This window comes from Lampetra fluviatilis, chromosome 67 (assembly GCF_964198595.1).
Source record: "Lampetra fluviatilis chromosome 67, kcLamFluv1.1, whole genome shotgun sequence".
Lineage (NCBI taxonomy): Eukaryota > Metazoa > Chordata > Hyperoartia > Petromyzontiformes > Petromyzontidae > Lampetra > Lampetra fluviatilis.
Genome location: NC_136341.1, coordinates 6,506,519 through 6,521,010, shown reverse-complemented (window position 1 = coordinate 6,521,010; position 14,492 = coordinate 6,506,519). Strand labels below are relative to the sequence as shown.

At 54.0% G+C, this 14,492-nt stretch overlaps 1 protein-coding gene across 1 annotated transcript in view; it reads right to left on the bottom strand.

Annotated features, from left to right (window-relative positions):
• Nucleotides 1–14,276, bottom strand: part of LOC144952376 (coagulation factor V-like) — a 57,326-nt gene extending 43,050 nt beyond the window's left edge. Inside the window, 6 exon segments of the mRNA XM_078882766.1 lie at nucleotides 235–381; nucleotides 1,550–1,759; nucleotides 2,727–2,849; nucleotides 3,763–3,845; nucleotides 4,268–4,436; nucleotides 14,165–14,276. Of these exon segments, the coding sequence (XP_078738892.1) occupies nucleotides 235–381; nucleotides 1,550–1,759; nucleotides 2,727–2,849; nucleotides 3,763–3,845; nucleotides 4,268–4,386 (682 nt within the window). The 5' untranslated portion in view covers nucleotides 4,387–4,436; nucleotides 14,165–14,276.
• Between the last annotated feature and the right edge of the window lie 216 nt (nucleotides 14,277–14,492).

The window sequence follows — 14,492 nt, the reverse complement described above, 5'->3', positions numbered from 1 at the left end:
GAGTCTCCGTGTGTCTCTACGAGTCTCTATGAATCTCAGTGAGTCTATGTGTGTCTCTGCCGCACCTGGGAAGCCGTTGATGGTGTAGGTGAGTCTATATGAATCTCTATGAATCTCTACGGGTCTCTATGAGTCTCTACGAATCTCTACGTATCTCTATGAGTCTCTATGAGTATCTATGAATCTCTGAATCTATACGTATCTCTATGAGTCTCTGTGTGTCTCTCTCCGCACCTGGTATGTGTCCCCGCTCGAAGCCGTTGATGGTGTAGGTGAGCTCGCTGCGGGCGCTGTACCAGCTGTGCGCTTGCGAGTCGGAGGCGAACGCCAGCACGATGGATCGCTCCGCAAGCTTCTGACGGCCGTGCGCATCCAGCGAGCCTGGAAGGGGGGCAGGATGCCGCGTTCGGAGGAGAGCCAGAGAGCCATGGGCTGGCTCGGAGAGCCGCAGACTTTCTCAGAGAGCCAGCAAGCCAAAGACTTACTCAGAGAGCCAGAGAGACGTAGACATCCTCAGACAGCCATAGAGCCATAGCTTCACTCGGAGAGCCATAGCTTCACTCAGTGAGCCATAGACTGGCTCAGTGAGCTAGAGATTCGTAGCTTCACTCAGCGAGCCAGAGGGTCATGGACTTACTCAGAGAGCCGTAGACTCCCTCAGAGAGACGCTGGCTCGCTCAAAGAGCCAGAGAGCCATGGGCTGGCTCGGAGAGCCAGAGACTGGCTCAGCGAGCCAGAGGGTCATGGACTTACTCAGAGAGCCGTAGACTCCCCCAGAGAGTCGCTGGCTCGCTCAGAGAGCCATGGGCTGGCTCGCAGAGCCGCAAGACTCTCTCTCTCAGAGAGCCAGAGACCGGCTCTGAGAGCCAGCGAGCCAAAGACTCACCCAGAGAGCCAGAGAGACATAGACATCATCAGAGAACAAGAGAGCCATAGCTTCACTCGGTGAGCCATAGACTCGCTCAGACCGCCAGAGAGCCATAGCTTCACTCAGTGAGCCATAGACTGGCTCAGCGAGGCAGAGATTCGTAGCTTCACTCAGTGAGCCATAGACTGGCTCAGCGAGCCAGAGGGTCATGGACTCACTCAGAGAGCCGCAGATTTGCTGAGAGAGCCAGAGCCATAAACTCCAAACGCACAAAAGACAAAGATCCCCCGTATAGCCTGTAACAGACTGTAGGGACAAGTGCTCTTAGCGAGCATCTATGAAGGCCTGAATGGGTGAGTGGCCAGCACCACGCCTGACCGCCTTTGTCTCCCCAGTGGCGATGTTCACTACACACCGCACAAGGTACTCATTTGAGGCTGAGTCGACCTAGGGGAAGCTCAGGACCGGTTCAGATAATCGTTACCAGTGTTGGCCGTGAGCGGGAATCGAATCCGGACCGCCGTTTTCATAGCGCAGCGTAGCGCTAACCGCTGCACGAACGCTCCCCACATCACATAGAGATACAGTGACACACACACACGTGTACACACACACACCCACACGTGTACCCCCCCACACACACACAGACAGACACACACACACGTGTACACACACACGTACCATTCCTACAGACGACGAGCGCTCCGTAGAGGCCCGAGCCCGAGTCTTTGACGGTGTCCACGTGCGAATGGTAGGCGTAGGTGAGGCACTCGGGGTCCACATCCGTGGGCCCCTCGGCCACGCGCCACACGTACGTGTGCCGCTGGCCGGGGGCCACGGCGTCGTCGGCCTTTTCCTGCTCGGTCGAGGTGCCGTCCGCGTAGGCGGCGCCTGGCGGAGGTCGAGCGGAAGTTTCATCTTAAGTTTGATCATAAGTTGCGTCGTTGGTTGAGTCGTAAGTTTCATCGTAAGTTGCGTCATAAGTTTCATTGTAAGTTTCGTCGTAAGTTGCGTCGTAAGTTTCATTGTAAGTTTCGTTGTAAGTTGCGTCGTAAGTTTCATCAGAAGTTTCATCTTAAGTTTGATCATAATTTGCGTTGTAAGTTTTGTCGTAAGTTTCATCGTAAGTTGCGTGGTAAATTTCGTCGTAAATTTCATCGTAAGCTGTGTCGTGAGTTTGTGTCGTAAGTTTGATCGTAAGCTGTGTTGTGAGTTTGATCGTAAGTTTCATCGTGAGTTGCGTCGTAAATTTTGCCGTGAGTTTCGTCGTAAGTTTCGTTGTAAGTTGCGTCGTTAGTTGCGTCGTTAGTTGCGTCGTAAGTTTCATCGTAAGTTTTGTCGTAAGTTGCGTGGTAAGTTTTGTCGTAAGTTTCATTGTAAGCTGTGTTGTGAGTTTGTGTCGTAAGTTTCATCGTAAATTTAATCAGAAGTTTCATCTTAAGTTTGATCATAAGTTGCGTCGTAAGTTTTGTCGTAAGTTTCAACGTAAGCTGTGTTGTGAGTTTGTGTCGTAAGTTTCATCGTAAGTTTCATCGTAAGCTTTATCGTAAGAGAGTCAGCGCCATATAACCTTCTAATCCCACTGCCAATCCCAAAGAGACAGAGAGACCCCTATTGATCCCAGACAAGCCCCTACTGATCCGAGAGAGACAGAGACCCAGAGAGTCAGCGCCATATAACCTTCTAATCCCACTGCCGATCCCACAAAGACAGAGAAAGACCCCCCCGACTGATCCCAATCCTCATCCGCAGAGGCAGATCGTGGTCCCCCTGTGTGAGGTCTCCCTATAAAGGGGGTCCCTCTCCCCACTCACACCCTCCCCGCCCCCCCAGCCCCCCATCCCCTTGTCGAACTCACCCTCGGAACTCTTGCGGTATGCGACGCCGTGAGCGTGCAGGCTGTAGGGCCTCCCGGCTCTGTTGAGGAAGACCACTTCAATGGTGTCACCCACCTCCGCCCTCAACACGGGGCCCAGGAGACCTGGGGGGGAGGGGGGGGGGAGTTGAGGGGGGGGGTCAGTGGGACACTAGGCCTCCCCCCTGCCCCCACGTGCCCAGCCATCGTGGTTGGAGTAGAAGTTGAACACGTGGTAGGCTTTCGCAACCAACGTCATCCACAATAGAGGTTTTTGTTTAATGGGTAGGGCTAGAACGTTGGCCGAAAATACAGCAGCGGGAATCGTGAGGGTCGGCGTCGAACCCACGACCTCCTGGGTACCAGGCGAGGTAGTTAACATCTCCTAGCCACCGTGATGATGATGAGAGAGAGAGAGACACGCAAACTCCACATATACAGCAGGCATCATCAGGGTCGGCATCGAACCCACGACCTCCTGCACACCAGGCGATGTGGTTAACATTTCCTGGCCACTGTGGCATCAGGGTCGGGATCGAACCCACGACTTCCTGTAGACCAGGCGATGTAGTTAATGTTCAAGCTTACTTTACTACGTGTTTTCCGCACTCATTGACATGTTAATTTTTTTGATCTAACCCCTTCATCTCTCTGCCACCGCCCCCTCTGCCTATTTAAGGCCACTCCACAGAGACGATCTCCCTCTCTGTACCTGTGTTACTCTCTCTCTATGTATCTTGGCGATATCTGTCTGCTTATATGTCTGTCTATAGTTTTTCTGGTTAGAATTTTCTGTTGCTATTTCATTTATACCTGATGATGATTGCTTGTGTTGCAATCGAAACGTCGTGATTTTTATTTTTATTTTATTTTACTTAATTCTAATTTTTTACCTACGCGACTTTACCGAAAAAACCTAAGAATATGTAGTTAATATATCCTAGTCACCGTGGGCGTCAGGGTCAGGATCGAACCCACGACCTCCTGTAGACCAGGCGAGGTAGTCAACATCTCCGAGCCACCGTGACACGCCATGTACCTTGCCAGGGTTCTGTGGGGATATCGTCCTGGAAAGTCGCGTCTTTGTACCCCACGAACACGGCCTTGGTCTCCCAGCGTGCCCTGCGTGGAGCCAATCACAACGAGTGGGCGAGGGGGGTAAAGTACCAACATGGGGAACACGTGGGGGTCACGTGGGTGGTGGTGGTGGTGCGGTGGGGGGGAGATCACTCGCAGCACGCGGATTCACTCTGTTATCATCGTCATCATCATCGCCAACATCAACATCATCATCGTCAGTATTGTCGTCATCATCATCGTCATCATCGTCGTCATCATCATCGTCAACATCAACATCATCATCGTCAGTATTGTCGTCATCATCGTCGTCATCATCGTCGTCATCATCGTCATCATCATCATCGTCATCATCATCATCATCGTCGTCATCATCATCATCATCATCGTCGTCATCATCGTCATCGTCATCATCATCATCATCATCGTCGTCGTCGTCATCATCGTCATCATCACTGTTGTCTCACCCCCGCGTCCCGAAGTCCCAGGGCCTCTCTTCGGCCGCCAGGAAGTGTCGCCATGTCCTGGCGTGACCCAGCGGCGCCACCACTGCCACCACCGCCACCACCACCAGCCACCACCTCATGGTGGGGCCTCAACCACCACCACTGCCTACTGCGTAGAGCAGATTGGAGCCTAAAGGACAAATCGAGATGCAGTTCATGTTAATGATGGTGGCGGTGGTGGTGGTGATGCTAATGATGGTGGCGGTGGCAGTGATGGTGGCGATGATGATGGTGATGGTAGTGGTGATTAGGGGTCGGCACGGTTTGGCTCAAACCACCAAACCGCGGTTTGAACCGAACCAAATCGGTTTGGTTTGGCTCTGTTTGAACTGGTTCGGTTTGGTTTGGGGCTACGAAAACCGACTCGGTTTGGCTTGGACAGGGTGGAACCGGCTCAAACTAGTTTGGTTCAAGCCAACTTAAGAGGTTTGGTTTAGCTTAGTTTGGTTTGGTTTTGGTTTGGTTTGGTTCAGTCGTCGCTGGTTTGGTTTGGATTGCTCAATTTGAAACCAGTTTGAGTCGGTTCAAACCGTGCCGACCCCTAGTGGTGATGGTGACGATGATGTTAAAGATGATGGCGGTGATGGTGATGATGATGTTAATGATGGTGGTGATGATGTTGACGATAATACACTATACACTACTATACATGACTATACACTATACACTACACTAGACACTACTCTACTATAAACTACATTATACATTACACTATACACTACTATAAACGACACTATACACTACTATACACAACACTATAACTACTAAACACTGCTATACACTACACTATACACTACTATACACTACACTATACACTACACTATACACTACTATACACTACACTATACACTACACTATACACTACTATACACTACTATACACTACACTATACACTACACTATACAACTACTATACACTAGACTATACACTACTATACACTACACTATACACTACACTATACACTACTATACACTACACTGTACAAGGACGTTCAACGGACATTTTTACAAACAATCATGCACACAAACGTACATATAGGTAGACACACAACGCCACTACCAGAACAAAAACAGCCATTCGCCACAAATTGGTGGTGACATCACCACGACGCTTGTGCCAGGCCATGTGCACCTTGAGGCCACGTGAAGTGTTGAACGCCCGCTAGCAGGAGGTCACGGGGCAGACCCAGCAGGTGCCACGGGTCGACTGACCGAGATGACCGAGATGACTGGCTGATGCACCACCTGTGCCCCCTACTGTGCCAACTTGCTGTGCTTTAGCCACCCGGTGCTCCGCTCGTTGTTGTGAGCGTCGCTCCTCCGCCCTCTGTTGTTGTTGGAGGGCGACTGCCTCCAACTGCCCAGCAGCATCATCCTTCACGAGCCTCCTCTACAGAGGCCGATCTTGACACCGCTGGTACCAGTCATCGGCAAGTCCACTCAGCTCCACATCCTCCTGTACCACATCACTTCATCTCTTCTCTAGCCCGTGCCGTGCCTGTTTAGCTCCCTCGATCCAGCTAAACAAAAGCTGTTTAGGCATGCGGTGGCTGGGCATGCGGGCTACATGGCCCAGCCAACGTAGCCTTGCCTGCCGGAGGAGCTCACCGATGGGACTTTGTCCAGATCTTTCAAGGATTTGTGAGCTCCTCACACAATCCAGTCTGGTTCAACCGAAGAATGGATCGTAGGCAGGCCAGCCTAAATGTTTCTAACTGGCGAAAATGTTCCATTAGCGGGGTCCACGTTTTGCAAGCATAGAGAAGGGAGGGAATGACCATGGCCAAGAAGACCTGAACCTTCATGCGGAGTGATAGACCAGGTAGCTCCACACAGCGTTATGCAACCGATGAAAAGGTAATTCCGCTCGACTGATTCGGAGTGAGACTTCTGCTGTCAAATCGGAGCCGGTCATGAGCACACTGCCCAGGTATTGGAAACTCTCCACTCTCTCCACAACTGCCCCATCACCGATTGGGAGTTGTGTGGGTGGAGTGTCCGATGGGACAAAATACCCAGGCAGGTGCTTCGTTTTAGTGGGGCTGATGGTAAGGCCCCACCTCTTAGTGGCACACTCCAGTTTCAGCAGCAGCGCCTCCAACTCCTCCTCTGAGTGAGCCGCAATTACCAGGTTGACCAATAGGGAGCCATCTTTTGACCGCACCCGGGCATCGATCAGAGTGTAGATCAGCTCCACGGTAGGTCCTGGTGTCAAGGACATGGGCCCGCATCCACTGGTCCTTCGCTACGTAGTCCAGCAGATGTTCTTACTTGGACCCGGCATGCATCCATGATGTTGTATGTATGCGCCGATGCTGGAGCAGCGTGTTGGTAATTACAAGCCCATGGGCTGCACAACAATCTAGCAGCCTCCTACCGTTGTTTTTGATCTGATTTGGCCCATGCCTTCCAATCACTCCAGACCAGGTGCCAGCATCATGACCAACTCGGGCATTAAAGTCACCCAACAAGATGACTCTATCTCGAGTGGCCACTTTAGCCAGCACCTGTGACAGGAGGTCATAGAAGGCATCTGACTCATCAGCCTTACCTGCATCCCTCCACGGATGTTCGTCTTCGTTGGGGGCATAAGTAACCACGACCACCACTCCTCGCCTCCGGTTGATGGGAAGGCGAGCCCAAAGTATCCTGGGGCTTACAGCTTCCCACACCTCACTGCCACGCTCCCACGCCCCCTTCATTGTTTTGTTCAGAAGAAGAGCCACTCCCTGTTGTTTGGCAGTCTCCTGCCCCGAGTAGAAGACTGTCCACCCCTCATGGTGGCAGGAGCCAGAGCCGGTCCACCGGACCTCCTGAATGCCACAGATATCCAGGTGGTACCGGTCCAGCTCCCGACAGAGGAGTGGCAGCCTCTCCTCCGCAGTGAGCGTTCGAACATTCCACGTGGCCATTCGTAGTGACTTTTTTGTTGTTGTTTCTGGAGGAGCCCCGAAGGTAAAGATTCAATCTCCTGGCTCCGCCAAATGGGGTTTGGCCAGGAGACGGCATAGACGCCTGTCCCCCGGGGCCTCCGGCACAAGCTTGTTAATTCAATTTTTTGTTCGTAGTTTAGGGGTTACCAACCCCTCGCACCCGTCCAGAGCCCCCATTTAGCCGCTGTAGCGGTCACAGACGCCACACACACACTACATACACACACCACACACACACACACCACACACCACACACACACACACCACACCACACACACCACACACAAATACATCACACATACACATCACACACACATACACACACACCACACACACCACACACACACCACACACACACACAACACACACCAGACACAAACACACACCACACACACACACACCGCACACACACACCACACACATACATCACACATACACATCACACACACATACACACACACCACACACACACCACACACACACACACAACACACACACCAGACACAAACACACACCACACACACACACACCGCACACACACCACACACACCAGACACAAACACACACCACACACACACACCACACACACACACAACCCACACACCAGACACAAACACACACCACACACACACACCGCAAACACACACCACACACATCACACACACCACACACACAACACACACACACACCACACATACACACACACCACACACACACCACACACACACAACACACACACACACCACACATACACACACCACACACACACCACACACACACACCACACACACACCACACACACGAGGGGGACACGTGCCCACACCGAGCTCGCCGGGGCATGGCGCGCTAACCGCTGCACCACCCCTCCCCAACGGAATGGAACACCCCGGGGAGGCACCACCAACACCACTACCATAATCAACAACAACAATACCATCAACAACACCCATACCACCATCATCAACAACAACATCACCCACACCACCACCACCACCACCATCAACAACACCAACACCACGATCATCATCATCAACACCACCACCAAGAACACCACCACACCACCACCACAAGCGCCACTATCACCAACACCACCCACAACCATCACCATCACCAACACCACCACCACCACCACCACCAACACCACAACCAACACCATCCACACCACCACCATCACCACCATCACCACCAACACCATCACCACCAACACCACCACCATCAACACCACCACACCACCACCATAAGCGCCACTATCACCAACACCACCCACAACCATCACCATCACCAACACCACCACCACCACCAACACCACAACCAACACCATCCACACCACCACCATCACCACCATCACCACCAACACCATCACCACCAACACCACCATCACCACCAACACCACCACCATCAACACCACCACCATCACCTACAACAACAACACCACTACCACCATCATCATCAACACCACCACAATCACCACAACCACCACCACCATCACCACCAACACCACCACAATCACCACCAACACCACCACCACCATCAACCACCCACACCACCAACACCACCACCAACACCACCACCACAACCAACACCACCACCAACACCACCACCACAACCAACACCACCAACAACACCACCACCAACACCACCACCACAACCAACACCACCACCAACACCACCACCACAACCAACACCACCAACAACACCACCACCAACACCACCACCACAACCAACACCACCACCAACACCACCAACACAACCAACACCACCAACAACACCACCAACACCACCACCACCACAACCAACACCACCACCAACACCACCACCACAACCAACACCACCAACAACACCACCACCAACACCACCACCACAACCAACACCACCACCAACACCACCAACACAACCAACACCACCAACACCACCACCACAACCAACACCACCAACAACACCACCACCAACACCACCACCACAACCAACACCACCACCAACACCACCAACACAACCAACACCACCAACACCACCACCAACACCACCACCACAACCAACACCACCACCAACACCACCACCACAACCAACACCACCAACAACACCACCACCAACACCACCACCACAACCAACACCACCAACAACACCACCACCACCGCAGCTGCACTCCCTTGTCCCTCTGGCAGCATGAACTGCTGGCAAGGTAATATATAAATAAATAATAAACTATAACAGCAATAATAATAATAAATATATAATGATGTTGATGATGAACATAGCCACGTGAACTTGGGAGCAAGTCGACACAGGAATTCAGTCCCCTGCGCATATTTGGGATAGTTCATTGAACCCTGGATGGAGAGAAGTGAGATTCACGCAGACTCCAAGTCTGTGTGTGTCTCTGTGTGAGTCTGTGTGTGTCTGTGTGTGAGTCTGTGTGTGTCTGTGTGTGTCTGTGTGTGAGTCTGTGTGTGTCTGTGTCTGAGTCTGTGCGTGTCTGTGTCTGAGTCTATGGTTCATTGAACCCTGGATGGAGAGAAGTGAGATTCACGCAGACAGACTCCAAGTCTGTGTGTGTCTCTGTGTGAGTCTGTGTGTGAGTCTGTGTGTGTCTGTGTGTGTGTGAGTCTGTGTGCAGAGTCTGTGTACAGAGTCTGTGTGTGTCTGTGTGTGAGTCTGTGTGTGAGTCTGTGCGTGTCTGTGTCTGAGTATGGTTCATTGAAGCCTGCAGATGGAGAGAAGTGAGATTCACGCAGACTCCAAGTTAGTGTATGTCGGTGTGTGTCTGTGTACAGAGTGTGTGTGTGTCCGTGTCTGTTTGTGTCTGTGTACGGAGTCTGTGGGTCTCTGTGTGTCTCTGTGTGTGTCTGTGTACAGAGTCTGTGTGTGGGTCTGTGCGTGTCTGTGTCTGAGTCTGTGTGTGTCTGTGTACAGAGTCTGTGTGTGAGTCTATGTGTGAGTCTGTGGGTCTCTGTGTACAGAGTCTGTGTGTGTCTCTTTGTGTGAGTCTGTATGTCTCTGTGTACAGAGTCTGCGGGTCTCTGTGTACAGAGTCTGTGTGTCTGTGTGTGAGTCTGTGTGTGTCTGTGTACAGAGTCTGTGTGTCTCTGTGTACAGAGTCTGTGTGTGTCTGTGTGTGAGTCTGTGTGTGTCTGTGTATAGAGTCTGTGTGTATCTGTGTGAGTCTGTGGGTCTCTGTGTGAGTCTGTCGGTCTCTGTGTACAGAGTCTGTGGGTCTCTGTGTGAGTCTGTGGGTCTCTGTGTGAGTCTGTGGGTCTCTGTGTTAGTCTGTGGGTCTCTGTGTGAGTCTGTGGGTCTCTGTGTGAGTCTGTGGGTCTCTGTGTTAGTCTGTGGGTCTCTGTGTGAGTCTGTGGGTCTCTGTGTGAGTCCGTGGGTCTCTACGTGAGTCTGTGGGTCTCTGTGTGAGTCCGTGGGTCTCTACGTGAGTCTGTGGGTCTCTGTGTGAGTCCGTGGGTCTCTGTGTGAGTCCGTGGGTCTCTGTGTGAGTCCGTGGGTCTCTACGTGAGTCTGTGGGTCTCTGTCAGGCGGCACATGTGTAAACACAAACAACACGGACTCAACTTGACGTGACAGATTTAATCCTTGAACCAACTGCATTCACAGACACACCCACTCACACACACACTCACCCACCCACTCTCCCACTCACTCACTCACTCCCCCACCCACACACTCACTCACCCACCCACTCACCTACCCAGTCACCCACCCACCCACTCACACACCCACTCACCCACCCATTCACACACCCACTCACACACCCACTCACCCACCCACCCACTCACCCCCTCAACCACCCACCCACTCACCCACCCCACTCACCCACTCACTCACTCACCCACCCACCCACTCACACACTCACTCACTCACCCACCCACTCACCTACCCACTCACCCACCCATTCACACACCCACTCACTCACCCATTCACACACCCACTCACACACACACTCACCCACTCACCCACCCACTTACTCGACCACTCACTCACCAAATGCCATGGGTTGACTGCCGTGCCAGGCTAGGTGCACGAGGAGTTCACGGGACAGACCCACCAGGTGCCACGGGTTGGCCGACTGAGATGACCGGTAGATGCACCACCAGCTGTACCCCCTACTGTGCCAGGCTAGGTGCAGGAGGAGGTCACGGGACATACCCAGCAGGTGCCATGGGTTGACCGACTCAGATGGTTGGCAGATGCCACCAGCTGTACCCCCTACTGTGCCAGGCTAGGTGCAGGAGGAGGTCACGGGACAGAGCCATCAGGTGCAACGGGTTGACTGACTTCAGATGACTGGTAGATGCACCACCAGCTGTAACCCCCTACTGTGCATTTTATCCGCCCGGCGCTCCGCTCGATGTTGTGAGCGTCGATCCTCTGCCCTCCGTTGTTGTTGCTGGAGGGCGACTGCCTCCAACTGCCCAGCAGCGTCCTTCACGAGCCTCCTCCATCTCTTATTTAGCCCGTGCCACCCACTAACCCACCTACTCACCCACCCACCGACTCACCCACCGACCCACTCACCCATCAGCTCCATCTCTTCCCTAGCCCGTGCCACCCACTCACCCACCCACTCACCCACCCACCGACTCACCCACCGACCCACTCACCCATCAGCTCCATCTCTTCTCGAGCCCGTGCCACCCGCTCACCCACCCACTCACCCACCCACTCACCCACCCACCCACCGACTCACCCACCGACCCACTCCCCCATCAGCTCAATCTCTTCTCGAGCCCGTGCCACCCACTCACCCACCCACTCACCCACCCACTCACCCACCGACTCACCCACCGACCCACTCCCCCATCAGCTCCATCTCTTCTCGAGCCCGTGCCACCCACTCACCCACCCACTCACCCACCCACTCACCCACCGACTCACCCAACGACCCACTCCCCCATCAGCTCCATCTCTTCTCGAGCCCGTGCCACCACTCACCCACCCACTCACCCACCGACTCACCCACCGACCTACTCACCCATCAGCTCCATCTCTTCTCGAGCCCGTGCCACCCGCTCACCCACCCACTCACCCACCCACTCACCACCCACCGACTCACCCACCGACCCACTCCCCCATCAGCTCAATCTCTTCTCGAGCCCGTGCCACCCACTCACCCACCCACTCACCCACCCACTCACCCACCGACTCACCCACCGACCCACTCCCCCATCAGCTCCATCTCTTCTCGAGCCCGTGCCACCCACTCACCCACCACACTCACCCACCCACTCACCCACCGACTCACCCAACGACCCACTCCCCATCAGCTCCATCTCTTCTCGAGCCCGTGCCACCCACTCACCCACCCACTCACCCACCGACTCACCCACCGACCTACTCACCCATCAGCTCCATCTCTTCTCGAGCCCGTGCCACCCACTCACCCACCCACTCACCCACCCACTCACCCACCCACTCACCCACCGACTCACCCACCGATCCACTCACCCATCAGCTCCATCTCTTCTCGAGCCCGTGCCACCCACTCACCCACTCACCCACCCACTAACTCACCCACCACCACCCTCTCTCTCTCTGTGCTGCCCAACAGAAGCTGCTTGCCGGGCCACGAGTTGGCCGGGCATGCGGGACACGTGACCCAGCCGACCTCACTTGCAGAAGATGATGATGAAGACGATGATGATGGTGATGATGGTGATGATGGTGATGATGATGGTGATGATGGTGATGATGGTGATGAAGATGGTGATGATGATGGTGATGATGATGATGAAGACGATTATGATGGCGATGATGGTGATGATGAAGACGATGATGATGAAGACGATGATGATGGTGGTGATGATGATGGTGATGATGAAGACGATGATGATGGTGATCATGATGGTGGTGATGATGGTGATGATGATGGTGATGAAGACGATGATGATGATGGTGGTGATGGTAATAATGGTGATGGTGATGATGATGATAATGGTGATGATGATGGTGTGATGATGGTGATAATGAAGACGATGATGATGGTGATGATGATGATAATGGTGATGATGGTAACTGTGTTGGCCAGATCGTTCCAGGTGACTCCCTGAGCTGCTCACACATCCACAAGATTGGCGGCCTCGCTCAGTGTGGATCGCCGCGTGCGGCTGGGGGAGTCGGGGCAGCGATCCCGCTCGAATGTTTCATTGTTGATTGAAAAGTACAAAAGATCCACCACCACCAACAACAACATCAACACCACCAACACCGCCGCCAACACCGCCAACATCACCAACACCACCACCACCAACACCACCACCAACACCACCAACAACAACACCACCACCAACACCACCAACACAACCACCACCAACACCAACAACACCACCGCCACCACCAACACCACCACCAACAACAACACCACCACCAACACCACCAACACAACCACCAACAACACCACCGCCACCACCAACACCACCACCAACACCACCACCACCAACAACACCAAAACCACACACACAGACACAGACACACACACCACACACAGACACACACACACAGACACACACACAGTGACACACACATACACTCACACACACACAGTGACACACACACACATATTCACACACACAGTGACACACATAGACAGACACACAGTGACACACACACACAGACACACACACATAGACACACACACACAGTGACACACACACAGTGACACACACACACAGATACACACACACACAGACACACAGATAGACACACACACACACACACAGTGACACACACACACAGACACACCGTCTCACGTTCCGCCAGGTAGCCTCTGCACCCGAAACGTCGCCTGCCGTCCACTGCGAGCCGATGGAAATCGATCCCGGCGGGGTCTCTCTCGTCAGCTCAGCAATCGGTGCGCTAACCGTTGCGCCACCGCTCCCCTAGCCCCCCCCCCTCAAAGTGTCTCTCCACCCCAGAGCACTCACGCAGGAAGACGGTTCGAGTCGGGGACCTCCACGAGGCGAGCGAAGCGGGTGGAGAGGAGCGCGCGCTGTGGGGCAGGGCGCAGCGCGAGGCGGCAGTTGGTCGAGCGAGGGAGGGGGGAGTGGGGGGGGGAGTGGGGGAGGGGGAGAGAGTGGGGGGGGAAGTGTGGGGGGGTGGGGGGGGAGAGAGGGATGGGGGAGTGGGTGGGAGAGAGTGGGGGGGGGAGTGGGGGGGGGTGGGAGTGGGTGGGGGAGGGGGGGGGTGGGAGAGAGTGGGGGGTGGGAGAGAGTGGGGGGGGGGAGTGGGGGGGTGGGGGGGGGGGAGTGGGTG